Source organism: Ruditapes philippinarum, unplaced genomic scaffold (assembly GCF_026571515.1).
Source record: "Ruditapes philippinarum isolate M1 unplaced genomic scaffold, ASM2657151v2 ctg8877_1_1_1_1, whole genome shotgun sequence".
NCBI lineage: Eukaryota > Metazoa > Mollusca > Bivalvia > Venerida > Veneridae > Ruditapes > Ruditapes philippinarum.
Genome location: NW_026854328.1, coordinates 4,187 through 24,092, shown reverse-complemented (window position 1 = coordinate 24,092; position 19,906 = coordinate 4,187). Strand labels below are relative to the sequence as shown.

Sequence of the window (19,906 nt, the reverse complement as noted above, 5' to 3'; positions counted from 1 at the left end):
CTACCAAGTATGGTACATAAAAATAGAAGGGAAATGAAAGGGGGAGGGGCTAGGTCAGTTGCTTATAGAATGAAGGGATCCTATGAGGGAGTCAGCGAAAGAAGAATAAGAAATCTTCTCAACAAGAGCAAAAGCCATGGAGAACTGCAAGCTAAGTTTACCAACAAGCCTCCAATAAAATTCATAAGTTCGAACCATGTATTTGAGCGAGTCCAGATAGATCTTGTGTCGATGTCCGCTGTTGAATCAGAGGGCAAAACATACAAATACATTCTTACAGCAGTTGACGTGTTTTCGCGTTTTGTGTTCTGTAGACCTTTGCAGAATAAGTCAGCTGTAAATGTGGCGAAATCCATTGAAGTATTATTTCAGGAACATGGATGGCCTGAAGTAATACAGTGTGATAACGGCCCTGAGTTTTTGGGCGCAGTTGATAAACTTTTTAAAAGAAAGAAAGTTAAAGTAATTAAGGGCCGGCCATATCATCCGCAAAGCCAGGGGAAAATAGAAAGACAGAATCAAATAGTTCAGAAGAAAATTCGCCATGAGATTGGCAGGCGGGGAAATAAGGGTTTCAACTGGGCCGAAAAACTGACTGATATTCAATCAAGCATAAACAGTCAGCCAAAGGAGGTGCTAGGATATCAAAGTCCTTTTTCTGTTTATTACGGGAGATCAACTGACAACACTGCTGATGAAATCAGAAAGAAAGCCAGAGAAGCTTCAGAAAAATGTAACCTCAGGACCTATTCCTCGAAAATGAGAAAGAATGAATGTTCTGTGTATGAAAAAGGGGCGAAGGTGCTAGTAAGATATCCTTTCGGAAAAAGGGTACCTCACAAAAGATTCATTCTTAAGGGCAAGGTTCTTCAACGAGGGAGGGGATTTGGGCGGTATAAAGTTATTTTCAAAAAACCAAATGAAGACTTGACAACTCAGTGGATTGCAGTTGAACATTTAACAAGCAGGACATTAGAAGAGGAAAATAGAAGAAGGTCAAAGGCTTATCGCTTATTACGGGATGAAGAGAAAAAGCGAAAGCACAGGCAAAAGTATTACTTGCCGACACGTGAAAAAGATGATGAGAATAATGCTTATTCAAATGACATGCAGGAAGAAACTGTATATGAATCCACGGAATCAAATCTTAGGATGTTTGAAGGTAACAGAAATATTATCATAATTGACGACTCAAGAGGAATAGGAGATTGCCAATTTATTTCAGTTTCTGATCAACTGAAAAGGGTTGGTATACATAGGAGTGGTATACAGTTAAGACAACTTGCTTGCGAACATATTCAGCAAAACAGATTTCATTATGAAAATTTCATGTCTGAAACGATAAAAGCTTACTTAAGAAAAATGTCTCGCAGAGCGACATTTGGTGACAACTTAACACTGATTGCATTGGCAAGAGAGTTTAATTGCCAGTTTATTGTCATCAACTCGAAGGGAGCATTATACAACAGGGTGATTTCAAACACGGGTGTTTTTGACCCCGAATTGACAACATTATATCTAGGGTTTTACCCCGAGATACATTATGTATCTGTTTATATAACCAACGAAACCGCACTTAAAGCTATCATTGAAAGTTGTGCTTCAAATAAAAGAAATCATAACAAAAGACACCTTGACAGTAATGATGATCTGGAAGGAGCTGAAGATGCTACTGATAATGCATCAGTTTATGACTCGAGTAATGCCATTGACAGAGATGATGTAGAACGAATAGGCAAGGGTGACGACAATGATGTTAACCTATCAGATAATGACTCAAGTGGTGACAATAACAGAAACAGAGATGATGTAGAAGGAAATGACATGAGTGATGAAAACCTATCATGTAATGATGACCCAAGTGATGACAATGACAGTGATGAAATAGAACGAAATGCAGTGAATGTTGAAAAAGTTGAAAACCTATCACCTAATGAATCAAGTGATGACAATAACAAAGACGATGTTGAACGACATGACATGAGTGATGAAATTGATGAAAACCTATCAGCTAATGACTCAAGTGGTGAAAATGACAGAGATGATATAGAACGAAATGCTAGGAATGACGAAAAAGATGAAAACCTGTCTGATAATTATGCACGTGATGACAATGACAAAGATTATGTAGAACGACATGACACAAGTGATGCAAATAATGAAAACCTACCAGGTAATGACCAAAGTGATGACAATTACAGAGATGATGTAGATGACAGTGACGAAAAAGATGAAAACCTGTCTGATAATGACGAAAGTGGTGACAATGACAGAGATGTTGAAGAACGACATGACATGAGTGATGAAAATGGTGAAAACCTATCAGGTAATGACCCAAGTGATGACAATTACAGAGATGATGTAGAACGAAATGGTGACAGTGACGAAAAAGATGAAAACCTGTCTGATAATGACGAAAGTGGTGACAATGACAATGTTGAAGAACGACATGACATGAGTGATGAAAATGATGAAAATCTATCAGGTAATGACCCAAGTGATGACAATTACAGAGATGATGTAGAACGAAATGGTGACAGTGACGAAAAAGATGAAAACCTGTCTGATAATGACGAAAGTGATGACAATGACAATGTTGAAGAACGACATGACATGAGTGATGAAAATGATGAAAACCTATCAGGTAATAATGACAGAGATGAAGATGTCGATGGAAATGACGTTAATGATGAAAACAATTCTGAACATATTGATGATGGGCATCAAATTAATGAAAGTGATAACGAGAATGGGGACAACGTAGATGAAAATGCCGACAACAGGGTTGAAAATGAAGCTCAGATTCCGTTACTTCCCTATTTAGCTTTAAGGAGAATTATCTTCCATTCTATACGGACATCACCTTTGATGCGATATACTTTACAGCTGGTCAATTCAGAATTTGCCGATATTGTCAGGGAGTATGGGTATCCTATGATCTACATACGACCATCCCAAATGCTTGATTTACCTGTAACCGTAAGTGTAAATAGGCTCATTCGTATATATGGCAGTCACAGTGGGCTCCTGTTAAACGTGCGACAGCTGTTGAGCGAGTCTCGGGGACGATGGTTCAGGGCATGGCTTACATTACGAGATGTTGGCCAAGGATGGTTTGAGATTGTTAATGTTGCATGGCGATAGACTTCAAAAGTCATTTCAACGATAACCAGCATTCTTTAGCTCTTTTTTAAATTATTGTCTCATTGCATTTCTTTCATTTTTGTTTGTTTATTTTTGCTTAATGTGTTGTTGTAAAAATGATGCAAAAATTGGTTTACATGTACAAATTCATTACATGTTTCACATATATGTTCGTCTATTTCAGCATTGATGACTGATTGATATCGTATTGTTAGATTCTTGTAAATTGTAATTTGTCTTTCTTAACACGTACTTGGTCCCATTAATTTTTATTTAATCACATATATATATGTAGCCGACCATGGCAAACAAAATGTTTCGATTCAGTTTAAAATGCATCAATCAAAGAAAATTATGGTCCCTGATTACTTTGATCCTAATCATTTTGAAATCTGTGAGCTTGTTTTGAGTACATGTTTTCGTTAGTATTGTGATTAGTTTTGTATTGTTTTTACAAAAACTGTTTGTGTTGCTGTGACTTACTTCGAAGAACGCAACAAACAGCATGTCATATGCATGAATGTCTGAGTGATTGTTGTTTATGATTGGACCAGGTACATGCACAAAAAAAAACATAGATAAATACAAAAAGAGAAAATGATGAACATTATAATATTTTTTTTTTCTTTAATTTAATGTTTGATTGCATTTTTTTAGTTTTTTAAACTTCATTTTATGTTTGACATAATATGTTCGTGTGTCATGAATGTCAGAGTGATTGATGTTTATGATTTGACTAGGCACATGAAAACAATAAAACAGATAATACAAAAAAAAACAACTAATCAACATTATAATATTTCGTTTCAATCACTTCGTGTATCTTCTAAGATTTGTGCTTGTAACTTTTACTTGTGGCTAAATGCAAGGCTGAATGAATGAATGAATGAATGAATGAATGAATGAATGAATGAATGAATGAATGAATGAATGAATGAATGTATGAAGCTTATCTGTGATAGTCAATGTGGAGAAATAAATTTAGTTAAAAAACTTTTTGGTATTTTAATTGTCATTTTAACAGCACTATTTGCAAATCAGCTAACCAGCATTCTTTTGGGTTAAGTTAAGTTATTGCTGTTTTATTTATTATAAAGTATTCAAGCGACAGGCCATAAAGGTTATCAGATATTAATGGCTTTCTTTCTATGAATGACCTGAACATTTTGTAATTGATTAGATACTGACTCATAAAATAAAATTTGGAACACATTTTTGGACGAAATTCACTGACAAACATGCAAAATGCCCGCTTGGACAGTGAAAAAAACACAGTGCAGATAAATGTATCTTCTCAACTTCTAAATGAATAAAAATTAAATTATTCCATTTTGTTAAACTCTTTTTTTGGTCTGTCACTTTAAGAATTTAAGACTGAAATATATCTCGATTTTTGAAAGTTTTGATCTGTATCTCTAGACCCCACAGAACATGCGTTTCATCAACGTTTATGATTAGCAATTTTTACTACATGTAATTACAACAACTTTTTGTTGTGTTGCGGAAGCAGTTTAAATGTTTTTCCTCCACATTGACCCCCCCTGCAGCCTGACGGCCTCAGCGTGGCCAGGGGGTGACAACGCTTAGTGTAATCACTAAGTGGCTAACGGTCAGTCAAACCAATAAAAATTATTTTAAAAATATATATTCTGTTGAAAAGAATGTGATAATTTTTGTAACCCGTTTTGTAAAAAAGTTTGTCTCCATATACATGCAATTTAATGTGAATTGTATAGTAGAATATCAATAAAGCTGTTCTTTCAACAAGAACGAAGTCATGTAGCAGTTACATTTAAAGTGTTGATTATGGATAAAAACAACGTAATGTTGTCAGCCCCTTGGTAAAACAATATAACAATTTTCAACTGTATTACAAAACTGTTTGTTACTATTTTTAAACTAATATTAAATAATATTTACTCAAAATTTACCGTTATCGACATAAAAAATATTTCATTTGGAAAACGTAAAATTTCAAACGGTAATAAAATGTTTTGTAGCACATTTAACAATGTGCCTTAAAGTTATATAATTCCCTTTCAGCAATAAAATATAGTTTATCATTATCAATTATTAATACAATTGACCTTTCCAATAAAGTAGGTCAAATGTATAAGTAACCTTAAATTAAATATTTACCTAAGATGGATGAACTTATGTCAGTGAAAAAATGACTTTAACTTCTTCTATTAATTGTGATTATTATGTACACTAATATTAAAATTGCAGAAAAAGTGAGTGGCGTTTAATGAAATATCAAGAAAAAAAATGTTTCAAATAAAGTAGGGCAAATGTATAAGTAACCTAAAATTAAACGATATTTATCCAGGATGAACTTTATCAGCGGAACAAAAATGACAATTTGCAACTTTATAACAGAACGGGTTGTGTGGAAAATTCCAAATTATTATCAACTTTCAGCACGTTTTGTATGTGATCAGAAATGATATGTTTGTCATCTTATAATGAATGATGCTTAATTTGATGAAATATCAATAATAGTATTTTTCCTATAAAGAAGGTCAAATGTATGAGTTTTCCAAATTTAAATAACGTTTCTGAAGATGAACTTATATTAGTGGGTAAAATTGATTTTTGACTCCTATTAATAATTAATTACAATTTTCAACAATTTTACAAGACGAGTTGTGCGGAAAATTTCAAAATGTAATACACTTTTTTACGGAAGCACAGAGGGGACATTCCGATTTTATATTATTTCCTATCTCGTGACCACGAGTTATAACTCAGAAAAAAACAAAAAACAAAATATCTCGTGACCACGAGATATAACTCAGAAAAAAAAAAAAACAATCCCTATCTCGTGGCCACGAGATGTAACTCAGAAAAAAACGAAAAACAAAATGCTATCTCGTTCCCACGAGATACAACTTAGGAAAAAAACAAAAAACAAAAAATCCTTATCTCGTGGCCACGAGTTATAACTCAGAAAAAAAAAATTTGCTATCTCGTTCCCACGAGTTATAACTCAGAAAAAAAAACAAAAAACAAAATTTGCTATCTCGTGGCCACGAGTTAGAACTCAGAAAAAAAACAACAAAAATTCGCTATCTTGTTATCAAGAGTTAATCGGCCAGTAAGCTTTTTATTCTATTTCGTTGACATAAAATCATTCTATAGGCCGCCATCTTGGCAAGTATGTCTACTCGCGTCGAAATCAACGAGCGCATCTTCGATATTATTGGTCAGCTAACTCGTTACCACGACTTAGATGTGTTTATCTGATTGGTCGGCTAACTCGTGGCCACGAGATAGCGATTTTTTGTTTTTTGTTTTTTTCTGAGTTATAACTCGTGGCCACGAGATAGCGGATTTTTGTTTTTTTGTTTTTTTCTGAGTTATAACTCGTGGCCACGAGATAGGAAAATAAAATTAAAATCGGAATGTCCCCTCTGTGCTTCCGTACTTTTTAACCCGTTTTGTAATAAATGTTACAATTTACCTGAGAATAATATGTTTGTCATTATATAATTAATTGATGCTTTTCTCATGAAATATTAATGATAGTCACTTTTGCAATAAAGTAGGTCACAAGTATGTGTTACTTGAAATTGAATGATATTTCTGAAAATGAACTTATATTAGTGGGTAAAATTGACTTTTGACTTCCTAGGTGTTTTTCAGTGGTATTTTCCGGCTTTAAATTAGAAGCTGAAGATTTTTGCAGGTAACAGAAATATCTTCAAACTTAACGACCCCAGGGGAATAAGAGATTACCAATTTATTTCAGTTTCAACAAACTGAAAATGGTTGGAATTCAAATGACTGGACATCATACTTGACGAACCCCGGGAATTAGGAGATTGCAAATTTATTTCGATTTCAAACCAACTGAAAAACGTTGGAATCCAAAGGGGTGGACATCATGCTTGAGAACCCCCGGGAATAGGAGATTGCCAATTTATTTTAGTTTCAAACCAACTGAGAAAGATTGGAATCTAAAGGAATGGACTATTTGCTTGCAAACATATACAGAAAAACATTTGTATTGAGACTTACTTAAGAAAATGTCTCACAGAACACTGATGGTTTTTGCAAAAGATCTTAGTTTTTAAGTTCTTTGTTATCAAATCGTAGGGTGCATTATAAAACCAAGTGATTTCAATAAAGGGTGATTTTTACCCTGAATTGATACGTTTTACAGGAAAATTTCAAATTGTAATAAACTTTTGAACCCATTTTGTAATAAATGTTATAATTTGCATAAGAAATGATATGTTTGTCATTATTTACTTAAATGATGGTTATTTTCATAAAATATAAATAATATTAACTTTTGCAATAGATTAGGTCACATGTAAAGGTTACGTAAAATTGAATGATATTTCTGAAGATGAACTTATATTATTGGGTGAAATTGACTTTTGACTTCTATTGATAGTTTATTACAATTTGCAACTTTATTACAAAACGGGTTGTGCGGAAAATTTCAAATTGTAATAAACTTTTCAACCCGTTTTGTAATATATGTTACAATTTGCATCAGAAATTATATATTTGTCATTATTTACTGAAATAATGCTTATTTTAATGAAATATTAATTAAAGTAACTTTGAAATGAAGTAGGTCACATGTACGTGTTACTTAATATTATATGATATTTCTGAAGATGAACTTATATTAGTGGGTAAAATTGACTTTTGACTTCTATTGATAGTTTATTACAATTTGCAACTTTATTACAAAACGGGTTGTGCGGAAAATTTCAAATTGTAATAAATTTGTAATAAATGTTACAATTTGCATCAGAAATGATATATTTGTCATTATTTACTGAAATAATGCTTATTTTAATGAAATATTAATTAAAGTAACTTTGAAATAAAGTAGGTCACATGTATGTGTTACTTAATATTATATGATATTTCTGAAGATGAACTTATATTATTGGGTACAATTGACTTTTGACTTCTGTTGATAGTTTATTACAATTTGCAACTTTATTACAAAACGGGTTGTGCGGAAAATTTCAAATTGTAATAAACTTTTCAACCCGTTTTGTAATAAATGTTACAATTTGCATCAGAAATGATATATTTGTCATTATTTACTGAAATAATGCTTATTTTAATGAAATATTAATAATAGTAACTTTAGCAATAAAGTAGGTCACATGTATGTGTTACTTAAAATTATATGATATTCCTGAAAATGAACTTATATTATTGGGTAAAATTGACTTTTGACTTCTATTGATAAATTATTACAATTTGCAACTTTATTACAAAACGGGTTGTGCGGAAAATTTCAAATTGTAATAAACTTTTCAACCCGTTTTGTAATAAATGTTACAATTTGCATCAGAAATGATATATTTGTCATTATTTACTGAAATAATGCTTATTTTAATGAAATATTAATTAAAGTAACTTTGAAATAAAGTAGGTCACATGTATGTGTTACTTAATATTATATGATATTTCTGAAGATGAACTTATATTAGTGGGTAAAATTGACTTTTGACTTCTATTGATAAATTATTACAATTTGCAACTTTATTACAAAACGGGTTGTGCGGAAAATTTCAAATTGTAATAAACTTTTCAACCCGTTTTGTAATAAATGTTACAATTTGCATCAGAAATGATATATTTGTCATTATTTACTGAAATAATGCTTATTTTAATGAAATATTAATTAAAGTAACTTTGAAATAAAGTAGGTCACATGTATGTGTTACTTAATATTATATGATATTTCTGAAGATGAACTTATATTATTGGGTACAATTGACTTTTGACTTCTGTTGATAGTTTATTACAATTTGCAACTTTATTACAAAACGGGTTGTGCGGAAAATTTCAAATTGTAATAAACTTTTCAACCCGTTTTGTAATAAATGTTACAATTTGCATCAGAAATGATATATTTGTCATTATTTACTGAAATAATGCTTATTTAAATGAAATATTAATTAAAGTAACTTTGAAATAAAGTAGGTCAGATGTATGTGTTACTTAATATTATATGATATTTCTGAAGATGAACTTATATTATTGGGTAAAATTGACTTTTGACTTCTATTGATAAATTATTACAATTTGCAACTTTATTACAAAACGGGTTGTGCGGAAAATTTCAAATTGTAATAAACTTTCCAACCCGTTTTGTAATAAATGTTACAATTTGCATCAGAAATGATATATTTGTCATTATTTACTGAAATAATGCTTATTTTAATGAAATATTAATAATAGTAACTTTAGCAATAAAGTAGGTCACATGTATGGGTTACTTAAAATTATATGATATTCCTGAAAATGAACTTATATTATTGGGTGAAATTGACTTTTGACTTCTATTGATAAATTATTACAATTTGCAACTTTATTACAAAACGGGTTGTGCGGAAAATTTCAAATTGTAATAAACTTTTCAACCCGTTTTGTAATAAATGTTACAATTTGCATCAGAAATGATATATTTGTCATTATTTACTGAAATAATGCTTATTTTAATGAAATATTAATTAAAGTAACTTTGAAATAAAGTAGGTCACATGTACGTGTTACTTAATATTATATGATATTTCTGAAGATGAACTTATATTAGTGGGTAAAATTGACTTTTGACTTCTATTGATAGTTTATTACAATTTGCAACTTTATTACAAAACGGGTTGTGCGGAAAATTTCAAATTGTAATAAACTTTTCAACCCGTTTTGTAATAAATGTTACAATTGCATCAGAAATGATATATTTGTCATTATTTACTGAAATAATGCTTATTTTAATGAAATATTAATAATAGTAACTTTAGCAATAAAGTAGGTCACATGTATGTGTTACTTAAAATTATATGATATTCCTGAAAATGAACTTATATTATTGGGTAAAATTGACTTTTGACTTCTATTGATAAATTATTACAATTTGCAACTTTATTACAAAACGGGTTGTGCGGAAAATTTCAAATTGTAATAAACTTTTCAACCCGTTTTGTAATAAATGTTACAATTTGCATCAGAAATGATATATTTGTCATTATTTACTGAAATAATGCTTATTTTAATGAACTATTAATTAAAGTAACTTTGAAATAAAGTAGGTCACATGTATGTGTTATTTAATATTATATGATATTTCTGAAGATGAACTTATATTATTGGGTACAATTGACTTTTGACTTCTGTTGATAGTTTATTACAATTTGCAACTTTATTACAAAACGGGTTGTGCGGAAAATTTCAAATTGTAATAAACTTTTCAACCCGTTTTGTAATAAATGTTACAATTTGCATCAGAAATGATATATTTGTCATTATTTACTGAAATAATGCTTATTTTAATGAAATATTAATAATACTAACTTTAGCAATAAAGTAGGTCACATGTATGTGTTACTTAAAATTATATGATATTCCTGAAAATGAACTTATATTATTGGGTGAAATTGACTTTTGACTTCTATTGATAAATTATTACAATTTGCAACTTTATTACAAAACGGGTTGTGCGGAAAATTTCAAATTGTAATAAACTTTTCAACCCGTTTTGTAATAAATGTTACAATTTGCATCAGAAATGATATATTTGTCATTATTTACTGAAATAATGCTTATTTTAATGAAATATTAATTAAAGTAACTTTGAAATAAAGTAGGTCACATGTATGTGTTACTTAATATTATATGATATTTCTGAAGATGAACTTATATTATTGGGTACAATTGACTTTTGACTTCTGTTGATAGTTTATTACAATTTGCAACTTTATTTCAAAACGGGTTGTGCGGAAAATTTCAAATTGTAATAAACTTTTCAACCCGTTTTGTAATAAATGTTACAATTTGCATCAGAAATGATATATTTGTCATTATTTACTGAAATAATGCTTATTTTAATGAAATATTAATTAAAGTAACTTTGAAATAAAGTAGGTCAGATGTATGTGTTACTTAATATTATATGATATTTCTGAAGATGAACTTATATTATTGGGTAAAATTGACTTTTGACTTCTGTTGATAGTTTATTACAATTTGCAACTTTATTACAAAACGGGTTGTGCGGAAAATTTCAAATTGTAATAAACTTTTCAACCCGTTTTGTAATAAATGTTACAATTTGCATCAGAAATGATATATTTGTCATTATTTACTGAAATAATGCTTATTTTAATGAAATATTAATAATAGTAACTTTAGCAATAAAGTAGGTCACATGTATGTGTTACTTAAAATTATATGATATTCCTGAAAATGAACTTATATTATTGGGTAAAATTGACTTTTGACTTCTATTGATAGTTTATTACAATTTGCAACTTTATTACAAAACGGGTTGTGCGGAAAATTTCAAATTGTAATAAACTTTTCAACCCGTTTTGTAATAAATGTTACAATTTGCATCAGAAATGATATATTTGTCATTATTTACTGAAATAATGCTTATTTTAATGAAATATTAATAATAGTAACTTTAGCAATAAAGTAGGTCACATGTATGTGTTACTTAAAATTATATGATATTTCTGAAGATGAACTTATATTAGTGGGTAAAATTGACTTTTGACTTCTATTGATAGTTTATTACAATTTGCAACTTTATTACAAAACGGGTTGTGCGGAAAATTTCAAATTGTAATAAACTTTTCAACCCGTTTTGTAATAAATGTTACAATTTGCATCAGAAATGATATATTTGTCATTATTTACTGAAATAATGCTTATTTTAATGAAATATTAATAATAGTAACTTTAGCAATAAAGTAGGTCACATGTATGTGTTACTTAAAATTATATGATATTTCTGAAGATGAACTTATATTAGTGGGTAAAATTGACTTTTGACTTCTATTGATAGTTTATTACAATTTGCAACTTTATTACAAAACGGGTTGTGCGGAAAATTTCAAATTGTAATAAACTTTTCAACCCGTTTTGTAATAAATGTTACAATTTGCATCAGAAATGATATATTTGTCATTATTTACTGAAATAATGCTTATTTTAATGAAATATTAATAATAGTAACTTTAGCAATAAAGTAGGTCACATGTATGTGTTACTTAAAATTATATGATATTTCTGAAGATGAACTTATATTAGTGGGTAAAATTGACTTTTGACTTCTATTGATAGTTTATTACAATTTGCAACTTTATTACAAAACGGGTTGTGCGGAAAATTTCAAATTGTAATAAACTTTTCAACCCGTTTTGTAATAATTATTACAATTTGCAACTTTATTACAAAACGGGTTGTGCGGAAAATTTCAAATTGTAATAAACTTTTCAACCCGTTTTGTAATAATTATTACAATTTGCAACTTTATTACAAAACGGGTTGTAACAAAGCTAGGCGAAGGTTTACCTCTGATAATTCTGATGATTGGCGCCGAACTGAAAGCAGAGGAAGGACTTACGCCAGCAGATATGGTTGAACTATTATGTCAATGTCGCCTAGAAACACTAAGCAATGAGTTTTACCCGGAGGAAGACCGAATAGGTACATGTAATATAATACCTTAATATTCACCTACATGTTAAAGTGTCTTTAAAACGGATGATGTAAATATCTTCATAATTTGATTAACTGTCGTCGGTATATAATAATCATAAAGAATAATTTATTAAATGTTTTAACTGCCTGACCGAAACTTTCATGTGTACAGAAGTATATATAGTTTAGCCTTATCTTAGATAATTATTCAGAACTGGTCTATTCACCTTTTCAAGTTGATGTGTACAGGACTTTTATACTGCGATTATCTGGGGAGTACCAATGTCATCTGATAGATTTAGGCTACATTCCTGGATCGTTTAATGCAGTGGAAGCTGGTGGTCTCCTAGGTTTGTTGAGTCTTTGTCAATTTAAGTCATTGTTTTAAGCCCCGCTATGCCTCAAAAGTGGTTTTATTTTAATTTTTCATACGCTTTTTATAACGGTGTTCTGTTAACGTTTCAAAAAAAGTTACACATTGGCCATTTATCTGAGCCATCTCCTCCTCCCGTTGCTATTTGGCAATAATTGCAGTTATAGTGATTAAGTATTTTGTATGAAAGTCAAAATACTAATTTTTTTACAGTTTGCTACTTTTTTGCAAATATTTTCACATTCAGCGCTTCTGTTTTAAGGTGATAACATCTAACGCGCTCTAAATCGACTATTTGAATGTTATAAACTCAAGGTTTTCATTCTTAAGAAGGAAAATATATGTTTCTGAGACATTATGTGTCTTGAAATATATCCAAAATTGTATAGGTTTATGAATTTCGTTATGTTAAATGGGCATTGAAATCCTCGATAGCTTCTTAAACAATTATTAATAATACTAAAATTACATGTCTGATTTTTTCAGTTCATATTTCTTATTGAAAAATACTGTTACAGTTTTAATAATATCTGTCCTCAAATTCGTGATAATGTTGACTCCATTTTTATTACAAAATGCGTACACGTTTTCAAGAAATGAAATTAAATTACAGGTATAGAGAGTGAGGCGATGGCAAAACAAACAGCAATTCTACCAATTAGACGAAGACACATGCTTAATTATGATTCTGAAAACAGTCGTTTTAACATTCAGGGTATTCTGCGTGAGGTGTTGAAGGCTGATTTTCTTATCAGAGATCTACCTGGTATTAACTGTTAATTTTCATAAGTACTAGTATTCAAAAACATATTTTTAAAACTTTGCTTATAAACTATAATTGAATACTCTTTGAGTATTTAAATCGACATTTTATATTTTGGCATTATCGTCCCGATTACTCAATGGAAAGCGACGATACGAACGTGCGGTTTTATAAAGTAACCAAAAAATATAAAACGTTTACCACAATATGCTTTCTGTGGTAATGAGTTCAACCGATCAATAGAAATGGTTATGTTGTCATAATTAAATGTAAAATTGAATACAGAAAACAAATGTCATTTACACTCGTGAATATACTCTGACAGACAAACAGACAGACAGATATTTTAAATTTCAGAGTTACGAAAGAAATACTGCAAAGTGTTTACAGAGGTTATAAAGAAAATATCAATACAAATGGGCACAGAGGAGTACACAAAAGCGTATTCAGAATTTGCCGTAGAACAACCAAATCTCCAGAAACTTCTAGGTGATGTTGAATACACTAGAGAAGATACTTACCACTTCTTCATTGAAATTGTATCGTCTTATACCACTGTCATAGAACGATTCATGACACGTATGTCAGATTTTTCACATGTATGAAAGCCAAATTGTTTCCTTTCCTGATATTACATTTTGTATCATAGATTATTGACATGTATAATTGTGTCTATTATTTGGTCGATTACATATTTAAAAGTTGTTTCAGCCGAAAAATATTACTTTCCTTTGGTAAATTATCAGGTTAGCTTTGATATCTTGAATTTGATTTCTGATTTTTCTAAAGCCCTTTCGTTGCACTGACAAAGAAACACTTGTTCTAGTCTCAACAGTTCAGTTTCAATTTTCGCAAGAGTTGTTCTTCACTTTTCAATATAACACTTTCTATAACAGACATATTTTTTGCTGCTTTCGTTTATGATAGTTAAGTTTATGCATGTTTTACTATGACTATCTTGTAATTTGAGCATTACATACAATTATAGATGAAAGTGATACAATTTATAGCTAAGTTTATACATGTATAACCATGTTTTTAAACGTATCATTCAAGTTTCTCCGCTTCTGTTTTTCTATGACTAACATCAAAATCATACAATTGTAGGTGAAAGTGATACATTTTATAATGCATGCCTAAGACTGACAGAGATGTATGGTAGATCAGTTGATAAAGCGGTAGTTCATTTAGCCGTTGGAAGTATAGAAACCAACACAAAAGTAGGTTTATATATGTAAGTTATCTTACTAGGCTGACAATAAGGGCTAAGATAAACAGAAAGTAGACTACGTCACCAATGTAACACAATGATCAAAATATTTAGTATTATTAGTAGTTTACGATTATCGCGAATCATCACTTTTAGTTTATTTTATTATTCTTTTACATGATAATTTAAATTGTAAACGTATTTCAAACAGAAAAAAAACTTCTTACGTTAATATAGTACGTAGTTAGAACAAATTTTGTTTGGTAAGGTATGCACATCAAGCAAATGAAATTACAACAGCATTTGTTTATCGTTTAAATTGGTCAGGCAGCAGAGTTTGTCAAACTATAAAATCGATTGAAACTTTCTTACCAACTGTTTTTACACATTACATAACACAAAATATATCCAGTTATTTCCCTTTTTCCAGGGAGACTTTTTACATGGTGCAAACAATTATCAATCAGCTCTGGAAGTGTTAGAGAAGATGGAGAAGTCTGTACATCTAGCATCAGCCTATCAGAAAATGGGTTGGAATATGCACAGACAAGGCTTAAACGTCGAAGCCATTCAGTACGTACAAAATATTTTTATCTGGAAAAAAATTGCTCAAAACAATTGCAATATCACGCGATAAAAATTTTAGCCATTTAGCCAATGGTCTTTATTTATAAAGATGCTTCTGGTATATATGTTATACATGTACATGGATTTGTTATATCCCTAAATGGCTATAATAGAATCGCATTGTCTCGTCAGTCGGTCTGTCCGTCCGTCTCCATTTTTAACTCGACTTTTTTGAAGAAAATAAAAAAGAGCTTCTGCTACATTCATGTTGTCGTTGACGCCGTCGTTGCTATTGCCGTTTGAAGACTTTAACGTTGGCCATATTTTTCTTATTTCACTATGGATTGCTTTCATACTAGGACACAACCAGACCTTCAAGCTGACCAGACTGGACTCGACTTTTATGTCATATGATATATATATTTATTACATTGTACTGGCAAATGTTTATTAACCTATACTTAACCTATACTTCCAATAAACTATCCTAGATTATATCATTTTAAATACACACACATACACACACACAGCAAATTATATCAGTGTAAATGATATAATCTAGGATAGTTTATTGGAATAAATGATATTGACCTTCAAGGTCAAATATTTGAATTTTACTTAAGTATGCTTTGCTATAACTTTCTTATTTATGAAAAGATATCCATCATTATTGGACATTATAATCCTTTATATAGATGATATTGATAATGAACTTTACTCATCAGTGACCTTAAAAGTCATATTAATGAATTTTGCTTTGTTTTTTGTCTTCTTCTATAACTGGCTGTAAATTTGTTGTTAATGAATGGTCTTAGTAGCATCTCCTACAACGCACATCAGCACCAGGAACGATGAATAAAAGCGGTGGTTATCCACGGCGCTTGTACGGAGATTGTGTGGCGTCTCTATCGCGCTTATACTGCGTGTGCACTTCGCTTTGACGGAGCTTTACTATTTCAGCGCAGTGTGAGGGACACGAGAGCGCCGTATGAGCGCCGTAAAAGCGCAATGGAAGGGCAAAGAACCGGTAGAAGCGCATCAATCAAAAGGACAAGACTTTATTGTAGACCGAAATGATTAATACTATGACCTTTAATTGACCTTAACCTCCAAGTTCAAATTATTGACTTTTACTTAAATTGTCATAACTTTGTTATGTGTTTATAGATTTGATATATAATTTGCCAAATAATACATTCGACTTAACCGACATGTTGAAATTTTCTCATATGGTCTTGACCTTTAATTGACCTTCAAGGTCAAATTATAAAACAATACTTAAATTGCCATAAATTTGTTGTTAATTTATGGAATTGATTCTTGGACAAAAGAACACTTATTACAAAACTGTTGATAATGATTAATTCAAATGTGATATTGACCATCAAGATCAAATATGAAACTTGAATTATAATTTGTTCAAGACATCTATGTTTCATATAAGTATTCTTTAAACTGTAATTTTCTTTCTTCAATGTGCTTGACTTAAGAATTTAGGAACATTCGAGCATGGTCCCTGTCTGGCAGTGGCTCTTTCTTCAGCGCAGTGTGAGGGACACGAGAGCGCCGTATGAGCGCCGTAAAAGCGCAGTGGAAGCGCAAAGAACCGGTAGAAGCGCATCAAGCAAAAGGACAAGACTTTATTGTAGACCGAAATGAATATGACCTTTAATTGACCTTAACCTCCAAGTTCAATTTATTGACTTGCTTAAATTGTCATTACTTTGTTCTCTGTGTATAGATTTAATATAAATTTGGTCAAATAATACATATGACAAAACCGACATGTTGAAATTTTCTCATATGGTCTTGACCTTTCATTGACCTTCAAGGTCAAGTTATAAAACTATACTTAAATTGACATAACTTATTTATGGAATGGATTCATTCTTGGACAAAATAACACTTATTACAAAACTGTTGATGATGATTAATTCAAATGTGACATTGACCATCAAGATCAAATATGAAACCGGTATTATAATTTGTTCAAGACATCTATGTTTCATATAAGTATTCTTTTAAACTGTAATTTTCTTTCTTCAATGTGCTTGACTTTAGAATTTAGGAAAATTCGAGGATGGTCCCTGTCTGGCAGTGGCTCTTTCTTCAGCGGATTTCTTCAAAAATGGCTCAGATGTCCATCTCAACAAGATAATGTTAAGATGTAAAGATAATGTGCAGAACCCATGCCACTTTTATGCTGGTATATATATAATCTATTCCTACAGGTATTATAAGAAGTCCCTTGACATCTCTGTATATGGAGGACCTGGATATGAGACATTTGCTATGCAATCGTTTAGTTCTATGGGGATATCACATACATATCTAGGTAACTGGTTTAAGAACATGATTATTATTTTAATTAAATTAAATGTGATTTTTATGACTTTCAAGGATATTTGATAATCTTACCTACGAACTCATGGTGACAATTTTTAATTGCCCAGCAGGTCAAAAATGTTTAAAAAAAAAAACGTTAATTAATAATTTGTTAAACGCATTGTTTTGCTTTTTACCTTCAGATGGAGAATATTAAATATCATATATCATTATCATGTGATTATCAGATCTTAAGGATTACTCGGTATTCAGGTGAGATGGATAAATAGTCTTGCTTATGGATATACGTGGTATGATCAAAAAGTTATCGGCCCGATATACTTTTGCCACTACACTGACATTTACACACGGTACGTCGATACCAATATCTTATTGAAGATTACTGACCGAGTAACACGCGGTTTTACACAGATTAAGTAACATAAAACACACTTTAATCAGTAGAGGGATGTGTCATTTAGACCAAATGGAGAAAGTTGAAATCAGAACCGTCATTATGTACCTCTGTAAAAAAGGGATGTCCCCCAAGCAAATCCATTAAAACTTCATGTATACACTTGGGAAAGAGTTCCCTTCCTATATCACTGTGAAAAAATGGGCTGCTGAATTTAAGAAGGGAGGGAGAGCATTGGAGATGATGAGCGACCTGAGCGGCCAAAAGAGGCTACCAACGATTAAACTGCCGAAGCTGTGCAGGATCTTGTCATGTGCGACAGAAGGCGAAGCCTGCGAAGCATTGCTAGGGAAGTGGGTATAAGATTTGGTTCAGTTCAGGCAATTGTGACTGCTGTATATGGCATGTCAAAGGTTTTCGCTAGATGGGTCCCCAGACAGTTGACTGACGACCAGAAACGGACCAGGCTTGACATTTCAAGATATCTTTTGTCTCGCTACGAGGATGAACCTGATTTTATCTACCGGATCGTAACTCAGGATGAAACATGGGTCCATCACTTCGATCCAGAATAAAAAAAAAACAGAGCATGCAGTGGAAGCACCCTGGCTCACCCCCTCCGAAGAAATTCAAGAGGGTGCCATCAGCAGGGAAGATGATGGCTTCAATTTTTTGGGATAGTCAGGGGATAATCATGATTGACTATTTTGAGCAAGGTCAGACCATAAACGGTACGTACTGTGCAGACGAATTGAGACGTCTGCGCCACAAAAAACGAGCGTAAAAGTAGGGACAAACTGACTTAAGGCGTTCTGCTCCTGCACGACAATGCGCCAGCTCACACATCCCAAGTTGCGATGGCTGATGCAACTGACTGCGGCCTTAAATTTTTCCCAATCCCCCATATTCTCCGGACTTGGCCCCCTCTGACTTCTATCTGTTTTCAAAACTGAAAGCAAAGCTTCGTGGTAGACGTTTGGAAGCAATGAAGGTGTCATGGAGGCGGGCAATGAGCTCTTTGTGGACAAAAATAGAGAGTTCAATTTTGAAGGGTCAAACAAACTGGAGCACAGGTGGGCAAAGTGCATTGATGTAGAGGGCGATTATAATGAAAAGTTAGACCATAAGTTGGATTCTCTTACTACCGGAAGTACATCGGGTCAAGAACTTTTTGATCAATCCTCGTATTACATTTTTAGGATAAAGCGAAATTAAATTCACAAATACCGGTATCATTTTTTTTTATTTATTTTTTTCCTCATTTGCCTTTTAAAAATTTTCCCGGATTTTTACATTTGGTACTACAGGAAATTTTTCGAGAGAACTGAAAAATAACCATTTTTACAATGTTTAAAACGACAGAAAGGGCTCAACCCTAGGAAAGATGCCATCCAATCATTGGGCCCGCTAGTTAAAAATATTGCTCTCTGAAAGGGAAACCAGAAAAGGAGATCGGTCAAGGCTCTTAGATTAATCAATCTTCAAGGGCTTTAGACATAAAACGGAGGTCGAAAGCACCAGTGACGTCATTGATTAATTCATTAAGCAACGTGGCCAACGCTTACAATGCATTAGAGAGATACAAAGAAGCACACGCGCTACTAGATGAAGCAATGACATTGATAAGCGAACAGAAAATACCGA

At 31.6% G+C, this 19,906-nt stretch overlaps 1 protein-coding gene across 2 annotated transcripts; it reads left to right on the top strand.

Annotated features, from left to right (window-relative positions):
* The first annotated feature begins 12,467 nt into the window (after window positions 1-12,467).
* Window positions 12,468-19,510, top strand: LOC132739833 (uncharacterized). 2 transcript variants are annotated; one of them, XM_060727642.1, is made up of 7 exons: window positions 12,468-12,615; window positions 12,846-12,959; window positions 13,596-13,748; window positions 14,103-14,324; window positions 14,853-14,965; window positions 15,386-15,528; window positions 17,754-19,510. In XM_060727642.1, exons 1-7 carry the CDS (start codon window positions 12,495-12,497, stop codon window positions 17,929-17,931), a joined length of 1,044 nt encoding a protein of 347 aa, XP_060583625.1. In that variant the 5' UTR covers window positions 12,468-12,494; the 3' UTR covers window positions 17,932-19,510. The 2 variants fall into 2 exon arrangements, with proteins under 2 accessions (XP_060583625.1, XP_060583626.1); XM_060727643.1 differs by lacking the exon at window positions 13,596-13,748.
* Window positions 19,511-19,906: the final 396 nt, after the last annotated feature.

Excerpts from the sequence above, each read along its gene's own strand:
- LOC132739833 (XM_060727642.1), top strand. The coding sequence starts at position 12,495 with ATGATTGGCGCCGAACTGAAAGCAGAGGAAGGACTTACGCCAGCAGAT. Across the intron at positions 13,749-14,102 it reads TCTTATCAGAGATCTACCTG|AGTTACGAAAGAAATACTGC; the intron begins GTATTAACTGTT and ends TTTAAATTTCAG. Across the intron at positions 14,325-14,852 it reads CATAGAACGATTCATGACAC|GTGAAAGTGATACATTTTAT; the intron begins GTATGTCAGATT and ends ATACAATTGTAG.